This window comes from Helianthus annuus, chromosome 12 (assembly GCF_002127325.2).
Source record: "Helianthus annuus cultivar XRQ/B chromosome 12, HanXRQr2.0-SUNRISE, whole genome shotgun sequence".
In the NCBI taxonomy this organism is placed as follows: domain Eukaryota; kingdom Viridiplantae; phylum Streptophyta; class Magnoliopsida; order Asterales; family Asteraceae; genus Helianthus; species Helianthus annuus.
Window position 1 is genome coordinate 44568310 of NC_035444.2, and position 15111 is coordinate 44583420.

The 15111-nt window shown below is 39.1% G+C and overlaps 1 protein-coding gene and 1 non-coding gene across 2 annotated transcripts; one reads left to right on the forward strand and one right to left on the reverse strand.

Annotated features, from left to right (window-relative positions):
• Positions 1–678: 678 nt before the first annotated feature.
• LOC110892802 (zinc finger MYM-type protein 1-like) lies at positions 679–2429 on the reverse strand. Its single transcript, XM_022139949.1, has 3 exons — positions 2342–2429; positions 1969–2276; positions 679–1881 (listed from the first exon to the last, which is right to left on the reverse strand). Exons 1-3 carry the CDS (start codon positions 2427–2429, stop codon positions 679–681), a joined length of 1599 nt encoding a protein of 532 aa, XP_021995641.1.
• Positions 2430–6253: 3824 nt separating this feature from the next.
• LOC118485292 lies at positions 6254–6360 on the forward strand. Its single transcript, XR_004875596.1, has one exon. It is a non-coding gene; the product is annotated as a small nucleolar RNA R71 (small nucleolar RNA).
• The last annotated feature ends 8751 nt before the right edge of the window (positions 6361–15111 follow it).

Below are 15111 nucleotides of genomic sequence, written 5' to 3' on the forward strand. Positions count from 1 at the left end.
TGAAATCCTGCAATCATAAGCTTGTATGACAATCACACCTCCACTGTATCATCTAACATGGCACATATCAAAAGGACTTTCGGGTTTGGGCTTAGGCTAAGGTAAGAAATTTTTGGCTTTTTATTAACGAACAAACAACCAAACCGTGACAACTTTATTCAAACACAACAACTCATGCTTTTGGGTTGGTTTCTACCCGAACAAAACAACCATTATTCACAAACTCTCTTTTTATTCTTTTTCGTTTTTTCTATATTTTTTTCTTTTTCTCATTTCTCTCTCTCTCTCTTTTTTAAGTAATAACATTGTCATTCACGGTTGGTCTTACACAATTCATATCAGGTGCACAACCGAAAGGTAACTAGGCTCAACAGGGCTACTAAGGGAATGGTTGGACAACACAATAACCAGTGGCGGATCTAGAAATTAGTTCAAGCGGTAGCGTTCCAAAAAAAAAAAAATTAGCGCACTTGATACAAAAATACAATTTAACGTAGTTCAAAGTTCATATAGAAACAAAAATAATGGCATGCTAATAAATAAATTTAAACATGTACCTAAATGATATCTCCTCTCCGGTTTTTGAAAGCTTGAAATCGGCTCATGACATCCTCTTCTTTTACTTTATAAAAAGTTTCTTTCTCGACCGCACAAATTAGAGCATTGTTCAAATACTCCTCACCCATTCGATTGCGTAAATCTGTCTTGATAAGCTTCATTTTTGAAAAAACATCTTTCAACGGTTGCGGTTGCAACCGGTAAAAGCAACGCTAGCTTCAATGTTCGATAAACCAAAGGAAAAGTTTCATTTTTTCCGTTTTCCACCATTACACGAGCAAGGTCACTCAATCCAGTCAATTTTGCAAATTTATCATCTTCCTTTAAAGTGTGATAAAAGGTCGAAAGATCACCCGCAAGATACCCTCTTTCTTCTTTATTAAAATCATTCGGATACATCTTAGAAAACGCCACTATCTTAGGTATGTCAAACTTAGCAAACGAATCACAAGGATTTAAACCCGACATATTTTCTATCAAACTAGTTGAGACCTCACTAAATCGGTTTCCAAGTTCTTGAATTTGCATATCCAAAACCGTATTGAAAACTTCAACTTCAAAGTGATGTCGATTAGTAATGACATACTTTCGGTTTCTTTGATTACCATAATTTTTCGCCATATCTAACATGAGGATGTTGTTTTTTTCACAAAAAGATGTCACTTTTGCCAACATCTTTTCAAACCCATTTTGTCTTAGATAATTCAAAGCTCGTTTTGTCCCGTTTATCAAAAGAGACGCTTCTAACAAGTCTTGACTCTTTTTTTGAAGATATTTTGATAGAGCATTTGTGAGGCCTAATATATCGTTCAACAAGTGTATGTAAAACACAAATTCAAGACTGTCAAAATATGATAGAATACCTGATGCATTAGATCGTTGTTGAAAGGTCTCTCCATCTTGTTTAATAAAAGTAAGTACCTCAACAACTTCCGGAAATAATTTCAACAAACTTATGATCGTTCTATGGTGTGAACCCCATCGTGTGTCTCCGGGTCGGGCAAGGGAAACCTCCTGGTTTAATCCTTTTCCTGTGTTAATTTCACCCGCTAGAATTTTGTTTTCTACTCTTTCTTTTTTTGCCTCCATCATCATATCTTTTCTTTTGCAAGAAGCACCAACCGTATTAACAACCATTCCAAGAGTTTCATAAAATTCTTTAACACCATCATGCTTTTTTGCTACAGCCACAATTACTAACTGAAGTTGGTGAGCAAAGCAGTGTATATAATGTGCTGATGGATTGTCTTTCAGAATTAAAGCTTTTAATCCATTAAACTCTCCCTGCATGTTGCTTGCACCATCATAACCTTGACCCCTCACCTGTAAAAACAAACAATAAAATACAGTGATACGTCATATAATCTTTATTAAAGTTTATGTAATGAAATTATGAAACAAATAACTTACTTGATCTATGCTCAACTGGTTATCTGCTAACAAAGAAACAATGGCTTCTTTAAGAGTTAAAGAATGTGTATTCCTCACATGAGCAATTCCAATTAAACTTTCTTTAACAACTCCGAGTCTATCGACATATCTCACAACTACGGCCATTTGTTCCTCTAAAGACACGTCGCTAGACTCATCAACTAACAACCCAAACACATTGTCTTTAATTTCTTCACAAATCATTTTGGTTACTTCTTTCGCATAGCAATCGATAATCTCTTTCTGAATTGATGGAGCCGTCAGCTTATTATTCTTTTTGGCCTTCCCTAAAGTATATTCACCAATATCCGGTTGTTCTCACTTATCAACTTTAAAACCGAAAGAAAGATACCTTTATTAAGAGACTTTTCAGATTCGTCGTGACCACGAAACGGTAAACTATTTTCTAAACAGAATCTATCACTACGAACAGAACCCATTAATCGATACCGATTTCCAATTTTTTCTTCCTTGTTACGCCTTTTCTCATTCGCATCATATGATCACTTTTGGTTCAAGAAATTTTCACATTTATGCACCGCATAATTATGTGAACTGTTAACTAACCCAACATGTTGTTTTAAGTAACCCGGTTTACTCCAATTACAAAAGCCTCCACTAACAAAAGTATCTCTTCCACCTTTATTACCAACACTTTCTTTAAACAAGTAACAACATAAACAATATGCTTTTTCTTGTTTAGTTCTGTACTCCAACCAATGATATTTATTAAACCATTTTACATTAAAACGTCTCCGGCCACTAGCATAGTTTGTCCATTTAAAGTCATGACCTCGTGGTTGAAACGCCTTTTTAACAAGATACGCTCTTCTTATGTCGTCTATTTGATTAGGATGATAACTAGTAATAGGTGGTCTGTCGGAGGGATCCGAAGGAAGATCATTCAAATTGATTTTGTTTCGTGTTGAAGCCGAAGTAATATTTGGACTAGGACCGATATTTTCATTTTCTTGCACACCAATATCATTATTGGAACTAGGACTAGGACCGATATCTTCATTTTCTTGCATACCAATATCATTATTTGAACTTGGACCGATATCTTCATAGACTTCATTTACTTGCATATCATCAAAAATATTTGAACTTGGAGTTGGATCCAAATCAACATTTTCTTGGAATTTTCGTTTAAAAATATTACTAATAAGACTTTGTTTCTTCATCTTCCAAATTCCCTAATTTTAATAGACACAAAATTAAACATAAGCCCTAAATCAATTGCACAAAATTCCAATTGCAAATAATAGCAATTACACATAACTACATGTCTACATAAGCAGTTAAGCACTAAATCCTCAATTACACATACCTAATTAACTACATAAGCCCTAAATCATCAATTTATTCAAACAATTAGAATAGAAGAATACAAAATAGAATAGAAAAATACCTAAAAATCAAGGTCGGACCACTTGAGCAGGACTGAGGGCAGAGGGCGGTGGTGGCGGGCGGCGAGCAGGAGGGCGGTGGACGGTGGTAGTGGTCCGGTCCGACGGTCGGCCTTCTGGCTTGTTTGTGCGACTGTGCGAGGGCAGAGGGTTTCAAATGTGGTTCACTGGTTCTCATTTCTCAAATGTAACAGATGGGCTTCAAAATTATGTATTTGGGCTTTGGCCAATTGGGCTTAATTAATAGATGGGTTTCAAAATTATGGTGGGTATTATTTTCTATAACTTGTGGGCTTGTAACAAGGAGTAACATTTTTTTTCCAAGCGATAACGAAATCGAAAAAACGTCGTTTTTTTTAACACTACTGACGGGCGACTAAGCGGTAGCGGAGGCTACCCCTTAGTCCTTAGTATGTCCGCCCCTGACAATAACACAAACACAAGGGGTGTAACGGGAAATCCTAATGCCTTTATCATATACGTGCACATGTCAAACCCACAATCTCAGCATGTATCAAATCACACAAGTTCTAACACAGAATAACACGTAGCCTGCCCTCAACAAATGAATTCATTGTATAAATCATCCTATCTGTTCTACAGGCTCAAACTCTCACCAAGAAAGGGTAAAAGGTTACCGACATGTAGCATATGCAATCCAAAACATATTACCCCTAGATAGACATCTCTTTTCAACTCATTTTCTATAAAAACAACTGTCAGACCTACTCTCATGAAACTTAAAGGAACGACCATGACAAGGAACTACCGGTAAGAAATCCATTAGTGATTGAAACTTAAGGTTTTCGTATCCAATTAACTTACTTAAGGCGATGAAAAACTTTAAAATTTTCAATTTTTTCAATTTTCATCGATTTCAATCACTATTTCATCTCTTCCAACTTTTATCCACAAATCTCTTCCCAGGTTCTCACATCCCCACACTTGGAATACATTGTCCCCAATGTATGGTGCTTTTGAAACTAACCCGAGAATCCAACCAAACAAACCATAACGGCTAACTCCTAAAACAAATAACTAAACACATGCCCTTAACACAATAAAGTTTTAACACCACCAACACACAAAACACACTAAAAAGGATAGAGGAACACATGCACCTGATCAGAAAACAAGTGAGAGTCCGTAATGGTGAAACTGTTGTGCTCCACATAATAGACGCCTTCCGTGGATTCTGTGATACAGCACTGGGGATGTTGCTAAACATCCCCACACTTGAATCATTGCATCCGTGATGATTGAATCGTATAACCCTGTCAAAACACAACACAACAACGAAACCAAAACAAAATACAAAACTCTACATCCACGGGCTGCCTCCCGAGAGCGCTAAGTTTAAAGGTCTTCAGCCATACCGTACCTGATGTTCATGGTGGTTCAGATGCACGCTTACCTCCCCACTTGTTTCCATACATCTCCATCCAGTCTTTCAGGAGAGTCATAGCTTCACTTTGGTCGGGGTTATGATCCAGTTAATCACCACATCTAAACCCACCGTCAGGTGGTTTCCTCTCATCAGCTCTCTTTCTCGCACTTGCCTTATCCGCCTGATTTCTACCATTTGTTAACTCAGACCTGCAAAAAATACCTCCACTCGAACCAATCTCATTAGTAGCACATGTGAAACTTACATCATCCAGAAGATCATAAGCAATAGATTTTCAAAATACATTGAAATAGAGCTTACGATTCTTGTAACTTAGAATTACCATCTCGTTCCTGCAGTCGATTTGTGCGTTTGCTGTATAAAGGAACGGGCGACCCAAAATTACCTGCGGTTGTGCGTAGGTCGGTGCGGGAGAATAATCAACCACCATAAAATAGACCGAGTAATAGAACTCGCCGAGCTAGATCGCCACATCCTTTACAACCCCTTGGGGTTGCTTCAAACTTGCATTTGTAAACATGGCCATACTATCATAAGCTTGTAGGGGACCAAAATCATATTGCTCATAAAAGCTACCGGGCAGAACGCTCACTCCCGCTCCATAATCCAGCAGTACCTTGTGGATTTTGAACTTGCCAACTTTGATTGGAACAACCGGTTCCCCAAAATCAATCACATCTCCTTCAGACACTGCTTCACTTAAACCTGCAATTACCTGAGAAGCAGACAAATCATTATTATAACATTTAATTTTAGGAACATGATTTACCCCACTGATCGTAGTGTTCTTCATATTCCTGGGGTTTATCTGAGTGTCACTCGGCAGCTTCCCATTCTGCCGCTTCAGTTCTGCTACTTCACTAGCAAGCTACCCCATCTGAGTGGTCAATGATTGGATGGCCTTGTCTCTAATCTCGTCCTTCTGAGCCCACACATCATCCATTTGACCTCTCTTTTGCAGCTCCTGTTGTATAGCCTTCAACATATCCATCATCTCGCTATTCACCTGACCATTACCCTTCTGGTAGTTTCGTTGATAACACGAATTATTACCCCCTTGATAATTATTTTGATTTCGAGGCTCATAATATTGGTTGTTTCCTTCGGACCCCGAATATCTGTTCCCACTACCCTGCATCATATTCACCTCATCCTGATTACCGATAATGTTAGGGCAGTGATCAGCAATATGCCCTATATCCCCACAATGACCGCACAACGGATATGGTCCCCCGGTCTCAGGTAACTGGTCGGTAGCTTTCACTACTGAACGGCGGTTGCTTCTTGACGATTGAGCTTTTTGCTTTGATGTGTTCACATTCATCTCCATATACTCCCAATTAACATGCTCATAGTTAGTACCGAACTATTTGAGATGGAGCAAAGATCCCGAGCATCTTCATCCGTTAGACCTTCATGAAATGCATTTAAGAGTTCCCACAACTGAATTCCGTGATGGGGGCAATTCTTTAACATCATCTTGAACCGGTTAAATGCTTCATGGAATAACTCACCAACCTGCTGTTGAAAATTCCGAATGCCTTTCCTAGCATTGTTGGTTCGTTGAGGTGTATAAAACTCATCTAGGAAGAGCTGCTGCATACCGGGCCATGTAAAGATTGAAGCAGATGGTAATGAATGGAACCACTGCTGAGCTTTGTCTTCAAGTGTGAATTGGAAAAGAACCAATTTCACATCGTCCACTGTGAAACTAGGGCCCCCGATAGTATTACACCGCACATCATACACGGCGATATGCAGATATGGCTCTTCATGTGCTAAGCCATGATACTGGGGCAAGCTGGATATAGACTGAGCACGAACTTCAAACGACCGCCCTCCTTGTAATTGCGGGATCACAACCGGCGATGGGTTGTTAGCTATGGCGGGCTTGAAGTGGCTCTCAATACAGTGAACTAGTCCCCGATTATACCTTCGTGGAATTCCTTCCGGTTGATTAACCGTTGGGATTAAATTCCGAGGAAGAGGCCTTGCTTCACTCGACATTTGTTGCACCGGTGGTGGCAGTGGTATGTCTATAGGCCTTCCCGGATTGGGTTGTTGATTAACCGGGTTTGGTTGCTGAAACTGCGGTTAATGTCCAATTGTGTCTGGGTCCACCCTCTCTACAAATCCATATCCTGTGCCACACATCCCTACACTTCCCATGTTGAAACCTCGTGTATTCCTCTGATTACCCCCGTAATTCTCATAATCATCATATCCATCCTCAAACTCTCCCGAGCTATTCCCTTGGTCGAACATAGAAAATTGTTGTTGTGTAGCTGAATAGTACGGTGAAGGTCGGGTCGGGTCGGTGGAGAAATTGAGATGGGTGCATTGGTAGGCTGTATTGGGTTCGGGTTCTCATCAGCAACAATTCTCACGTAGGGTGAAGAATGTTGAATAGTAGAGGTTTGAGTGAAGATTGGGTGTTGGGAAGAGGTTGATTGGTTTGGAAAGGTTGATAAGTTATCTAGGTTTGGAAACGGTGGTGGTGGCACTGGGGGTAGTGGAGTAGTAGTAACTTGGGTGGATTGTGGTGGAGCTAGTGTGGTGGTGTTTAGTGATGGCTGTGTAGGAGTCGGTGTGAATTGTGGGATTTTGGTTTCCCACTCGAGGCAGCTTGAATGTTCCATTGAGTCGAGGTTCGTATTTGGCATTTGCCTTGTTTGGTTTGCTCGTTGCACAACTCGGGTGTGACAAACAGTTCTTTCAATTTTTGGATCGAATGCAAGTGGTGACTATTTTCCGGAATTTTTTGTGTGAGGCATACACGCACAAGAGCAATTGCACAAACACAGACAAGAAACCTCGCGTAAATCCGAACAAAATAAAATAAACACTAATCTAAGAATACTTAAAACAAAACACTTTGCGCATGACTCCCCAGCAACGACGCCATTTTGATGTCTGTCGTAACGAACATGCAAAAACCAACTAACTCTATAGCTAGGGTAAGTCGGGTATCAATCCAGGGGAGTCTGGTGGAAAGTGTCGTGAATTAAGAACTAATACTAACTGCAAAAACGGAAAATCTTGGTTGTTTGAGAGTTGATTAACTAGCAAATTACTAAAACAAGGTTGTGATCAATGGGAGAAACAATGGTTCCTCCGGATTTCAGATTCAAGGTGAATTCAGTTTATGTTTAATTGTTACAGTTACATAGACATAACTCTATAATCCGATTAATTGATTGTGATATAAGAGGACTAAGTACTCTGATTGGTTAACAACGAGAGGTTATCACACAATTATCAATTGCAATTACCAACCCTAATCCCATAGCAAATATATCCCAATTACTAGAACTCTCGGGAATCGAATGATTAAGAATCAAGGTTTAAGTAAAAACAACTGTTTACAAATCAATCAATTCAAACTAACCGGTAACAAGCATCGAATGCTTAGATTACCGGGTTTAACAATTGTTCAAACATAAAACAAAGTTCACCCAGACGAATCCTCCACCCGGAGGAAACCACGAAGGAATTAGCCGCTCATTACACACAAACAATCTTCACAAGCTTGAATGAGTGCTTGATTCATGATCTTGATCTTGGAATTGTGGAAAGAATGATGAATGATCATGAAACTTGGTGCCCAAAGGTGTTTCTTATCCCCAAAATTCGTCCCCAAAGCAGCCCCCTTTGAAATTAGGGTTAAAAACCCTTTTAAACCCATTAAAAACCATAATTACGCGCCGAATCGTAGCCTACGGTCTGCATCGTAGGTTACGGTATAGAGTTGCTGTTGTGGGCAGAACCTCCGAACCGTGGGTCATGGTTCAAACCGTGGGTGGAGGTCTAGCCTTGCTGTTTGTTTTCTTATGCTGCATGCCTAAAGCGTGACCCACGGTTTGTAAACCATGGGTGAAAACGTGAATAGCCTAACTTCCTTCCAATAAATGCACAACTTTCATCAAATGGCAAGATTGGTCCCCCAACTTTATTTCCATTATTTTCTTCACATATACTCATCATATAACTTTCGTTTAATTACCAGAAGACCCCTTAACTCTACAAATTCTTGTTTCTTCATATTTCAACCATCATTAACTTTCTATTAATTACCAAATGGCCCGCCCCTATACTTTGTATAATCTAGTTTCTTGCACATTTAGGCATAAAGCAACTTCCAGTTAAGTACCAAATAGTCCCTCAAATTTGTTCTTTCGTGCTTCTTGTATTCTCAAGTTGTTTTCCCAACCCAACAAGTTCTGAATTCGTACCGAAAGCTGCAATAACCATTCCAATGCATTCCACGCCATCTTTAACCGTCATAACTTCACCGAATTACGTGTTTAACCTGCAAAACAACGAATACTCGTAGTTATCTTATTCAAGGCCAGTAAACACATAAAACACTTACAAAACTCACTAAATAGGCACTTTAAAGCTCGGGTTTCACCCTCTCCATCAAGCATCTGCTGACCATTCCTTGAATTGGTCCCTGGTTGCTTTATAAGGCTTGTGCTTCATGATATGATCCAAGTAATCAACCTTTAAATCCTCTTCAAGCTCAGTATCCAATGGCTGCTCAGACATGGACTTACTGAGGTCTTTAGCAAAGTCTTCGAGTTTTCTAACTTTGTTAAGCCCATGTGATAATAGACCTTGGTAAGTCCTGTCACCTAACCCTTTTACTTTCTTCTCTGGCTGTAACCTCTGTTTGTTTTGCCTTTAATTTCAAGTACTCATCTAGGTTCTGAGGTTGTCTAAAGCCATAGAGAGATGGGAAGGTTCTTTTAGATGGATCCTCTATCTTATAAAAAGATTCCATTTCACTTTGAACTACAAGAAGTTCTAGATGATATTGAGCAGCTAGTGGGATGACAGATGACATGTAACCTGTGGGTGGATGGTTAATTGAATTTGTAAGTGGAGATGATGAGGGTGTTGTGGTTTGGATGGGGACAAATGATAAGGGGATTGGTGATGGAATCTCCTTATCATCATCAAGCACAACAAATTTTCTTTTGCGTGCATAAGCAAATTTGGGTGGTGGAGGAACTTTTGGTGGAGAAGATGGTTTAGGTGAAGAATGTGGTTGTGAAGGGAATCCTTGGGGTGTTGGTGGTGGTTGTGTTGATGGTGGTGTGTTGAATTGAATGGAAGCAGTGGATTGGCTAACAACTGTTGAGACCACGTGTGATCATTCGAATTAGATGTGCCATCGTAATATTTCAACGAAGGAGGCATCTTCAGCTCCGAAGAAGTCGACCAATTGCAATCGTTAGAGTGAAATTTGAATGGGAAGTCATGGAAATTGGCTGATATGGTACAATCAGCTCGTCATCATGAGGATCTAGTCCCAGAGATCCCTGGCGAAACAAGCCATGTAGGCTGTTACTAATGGTTACACACGAGGGAGTAAGACCCTGTGAAATATGTAACGGCATGGAGGTGGTGATAGTGGAACTTACCAGTGGCCCGGAGGAAAAAGTTCCCATAGAAGCAGAACTGGATCCTAGGTAGGAGCCTCCGAATAAGTTCATACGTAAATTCTGCAGCATTTCTACACGTTGTTGCTGCTTGATTTGTCGTAGGAGATCTGTGTTTCGCTGTAAGAAAGCGTCGTCGAACTCAGACATGGCTGAGGAAACGGGAGCAACGACTGTAGCAGAGACTACTGAACTTATAGTGGGGGGAGCGACCTGTGTGTCATGAGAGATAGTGGAGCCTTAGGAGACTACAGAAGCAGTTGTTGCAGAAATGGTATTTCCTGCCACGATGTCATTAAAAGATGGAAAGGATGAAGCCATGGTTTGTAGAAAATGAACCGGAGGATTGTGTTTGGTGAATTAGAGAGGATGGCGCCACTGAAGACTCAAATATCAGCTGCTCGAGCTAAATGGAAACAGAGTCTTAGAGTGATGAGCTGCAACATGTAAAGATCACAACAAATAGAAACACCGTTAGCCTCGTCACAGGGAGGGGGCCTATCTGTGACCAATCTCTGGCGTGAGGATAAGTACATGAAGTATAGAGAAATGGTCAGTGAGAGAGTTAGAGATAATAGAGAGAAAGTACAGATTACCCGTCTTTGGAGGTTTAAGTGAGGTATTTATAGCTATGGATAAGCTGACGTGGCGTGGGGTGTTATGGCCGGACTAGTCACTATCAGGCGGTTAGGATTGTGGGCCCCCAGTTAGTTAGGGAAGATTCTTTAAGCCGGACGCCTTTTATGAGCCGGAGCATGTTCGTTCGGGCTTTGTCATATGGTGTTTGGTCCCATGAGTTATACGTCACCTCATCAATATTGTAAAAACATTTTAATATAATAATAGTACTAATAAAATTAGAAATAGAAATATAAGAGAACTAAAATACCAAAAAAAAATATAAAAACATAAAATCAGCTGTTTTTTCAAAAAGTAAAAGTTTTGAAACTTTTTATTGTTTAAAAATATTTTTTTATTAATTTGTAATGACGTTTTATAGAAATATAATAAAACACTAGTTAGAGAAAATGTCTTTAAAAACAATATTTGAATTCTATAAAGGGTGAAATTTGACAACTTTTAAACTCTACTTTTAGAAAGAGGGTATGACTAGTAAAAAGGGGGGGTGAGGATTATTTTATCAATAGAAATTGAGGTACAAATACAATGGAAAATAAAAACAGATGGATAACATAGTTAGGGTATCATAGTTGTCACATCTAGATTTTTGGGTGGTGGGTTACGATGAGACCGGGAGGTGTTCCAGTCCTAGAACATCTTTAGATTCTTTGCAATTATGAGTTATAAACATGATGGTTAGACTACTCCTTGCATCCTTTACACTTTTGGATGTATTGTTTCTATTGGGACCAGAAGGTTATCCAAATTTTGAGTACTTAGCATTCCTAATTTAGTGATCTAAACCCATACAGCAGCGAGTTTCACACGTCCTTTAGGGTTCATCGAGTCATGTTAGTTGAAACAGGGGGAGATCTAGCATCGCGTAGTGTTCCTTGAGTCTGTCATACCTTTATAATCCGGTAGCCGGGCAATTATTCAATTTATGAGAGTTGTGTGTTTATCGATATGAATCTTTAAGTAGGTAATCGCCATCCCACATCTGATTTTAGTTGTGTCCAAGTTTTCGTCATCGTGGTTATTTCTTTTGCTTTCTTCTTTAATTCTTTGGTGGTTGTTAGGTAAAACCAAACCATTTTTACTAAATACAGGCTAAGAGTCGATATCGGTTCAGTATTGAAAGTTTGCCCATAGTCTCCATGGATTGATATCCAGTCTTGCCTACTTGCTACACTGCACCGATACACTTGCCAATTGTGTGTGGTTTTGTTGGTGATTCCCTTTAAAACTTGTTTACGAACATATATACATATTTTTACACGTCAAGTATGTACTTATATTTAAAAAATAATCAAGTTAATAAAGAGTAAATTACAAAAAATATCCTTTATTTTTATACCAAATTTCAAAGATTGTCCTTTTTCTTTAAGATTGATGGGATTCGTACTTTATGTTTACAAATCTTGCACATTACGCCCTTTAACCCTAACTAAGTTAAGCTTTTTCATTAAATGAGGTCACACAAGGGTATTTTAGTCTTTTTACCTATTTGTTTATAAATAATTTAATACAATTTTAAACTTTAATATATATATATATATAGAAAGGTTAAAATAAGAACCACCTTGAGTTGCTGTGAGAACCATGAGAACTAAGCCTTCCAAAAGGTTTTTCCAAAAAAAATTCTCAAAAATCTTTAAAAAAATCACTTGTTTCAGCAAAAAAAATAAAAAATAAAAAAAATCTCGCATGCAAAAATTTACATCAGGAGTAAAAAAATTCCGTCGTCGTAAAAAAATTTACAACAGCACGTAAACAAAACTTACATGAGACGTAACTACCGACTCGACATTTTTTTTTATCTTTTTACAGATGTGTTTATAATATTTTTATTTACGTTTGGGCAAAAAATTGTAGCCTAACTCGTGTGAGAAATAGAAGTTCTCATTGTTTTCTGTGATGGTTCTTAATTAACCGAAGCCTATATATATATAAATACAAAATCACTCTTTTGACTCTTTACACTCCTCTTTTTTCTCTGGTTGTTTTCCACCACCACCAACCCAACACCCTCAAAAATCCTTCGATTAATATACCCCAAAATGGGTCCTAATAGGCATAAAGCAATTTCCAGTTACCCCTTCCGATGAACTGCCCAACAGAAATTTCTGGACATTGTTGCAACCAGCCAACCAACACAATAGAAACCTGGCCTCAATTCGACTACCAAAACCATTCCATTAACATCATGATCTCGAACGACCAAAATCTGCGATTTTACAGATCTGGGTTCTTGACGCCCATCAAGATCACCTCCTGCACCATCTGACAACCAGCTCCTCATATTTAGAAATAAGATGTAGGGGGTTGTGGTGACCTAATCTATGGAATTTGAAAAGGGTAATGTTTAGAAATAAGATGAGGTGGTGGTGATTAATCCTTCCTTATCAATAGTTTGAATTTCTTCTACTTATAGGATTATAAATCTTTTATAGAAGAAATTGATTCTCTTGTACAATACAATATTAAAAAGGTAGTATGAAATGTGTTTGTAGTAAACTTAGACCATTGATTTGGATCAATAAGAGGTAAGATATAGAGGGTAACAATTTTATAATTGGGCCTTGTTTCAAAACACCAGACCTCAACTGTTGATGCAACAAATACGGGACCAAGGATGGTAGCTGGGATGGTCAGGCAAAAGGGTTGAAGGGTTCAACTTTGCCTAACGCAGGTCGCGGGGTCCCTCCACGTTTGCAAAACGTGGAAGGAGGTTCACTAGTATGTTTGGATTATTTGCTTTGAAGTTCTTTCTCCAAGGCCGGCTCGGATCCAGAAAAGAAAGCAAATAGAATGAATGAGGTGAATTTTATGAAGAGTTATTTCGAATGACAAAGAACTCTTTGAATGACCAGAGATTAAGGAATCTCTCTGCCTTTTCGGGATGTCTTTGAAGTGTTTATGAGCTGTCTTCTTATAGTGGAAGACACCTCCCGAAATGGTATGGATTATACTAGCGAGACCTGTTTGCTTATGGAGGGTTTCCCCTTTTGGGGTTGAAGGCTTTGGACCCCTGGTTAATAGAGTGTGCTTGTGCAGACCTGCTCTGACTTTGTGGGTTGGTGAGCGTGAGTTGGTGGGACGAGCTGTTTGGACATGACTAGTTACTGTTCCTCGATTCCCTCAATTTACAGCTTTTCATCCGATGAACCTTTCAACCTTTTAAGCTCTTTGCATATTGATCATTTTGTTTATCCTTGGGCTACCCCCGTCGTCAGCCCCCCAAGTCAGAGGTTTTTGGGGCAGTACACTCAAAGACTTCTGACTTTTATGCATGTCTTTTAAAGGCTTGAAAGGTTCGTTGCTTGGAGGCTTGAAAGGTTTGAGGTAGTTACTTTTTTGAAATTTGAATTTGAAACGATTTGACAGTTGATTTGATTGACATGTGTCAGGCGGCGGATTGGCAGAGATTATTTATTTACCTTTAATACCCCTACTTTACTTTCATATTTATTTTAACAGTTGCAAACTTTCTTCATTTTCCTTACAATCGTTCACAGTTTTTCCTTCCTCAGGTTAGTTTCTCTTCTCCATTTTCACTTTTACTTTGTTCTATCATGGGTGCCCTTAAGGATTTAGCGAGGTCATTCTCTCGGATGACCCAAGAGGAGGTAGACCTATTTTGCCTTGAATATGGTATTGATAAAAAGTTTAATCCAACCGCCCCTTCTTGTGATGTTTCTATTGACAAACCGATTCCAGGTTCGATTGCTTTGTATTGTCGCCATTTTCAATGGTCCAATCTTCGTTACCCTTTCTCGCTTTTTGTTCTAAACTTGCTTGAGTATTACCGAGTATCTTTTGGGCAAGTTCATCCAAAAGGAATGGCTAGGGTTTTGCACTTTGAAGTGCTCTGTCGTGCTCTTGGCTATGATCCATCTCTGTTGCTTTTCCGGAGGTTTTTTCGTTTAGCCAAAAATGGCGATTGGTTTACTTTTGAAGCGACAAAGGTTGATACTTGCCTTGTTTCATCAATGGTTACAACCCTTGGGTCCTGGAAGGATCAATTTTTCTGGGTTTCTGATTCTATCGTTCCTTTTAAAATGATATGGAGGCGTCCGGATGCTGTTCTCAATGATCCGGAACCTTCTGAGTTTGATTTGAACGATGCCTTTCTTTCAGCCATTCGGGGGTGCCCTTCGAGGGTTCGTCCCTTTCCCGAACATTTGTTAGTGCTTTTAGGGGTTAGTAATATTTGGGCAAAAGCCGATCGGGATCCGGT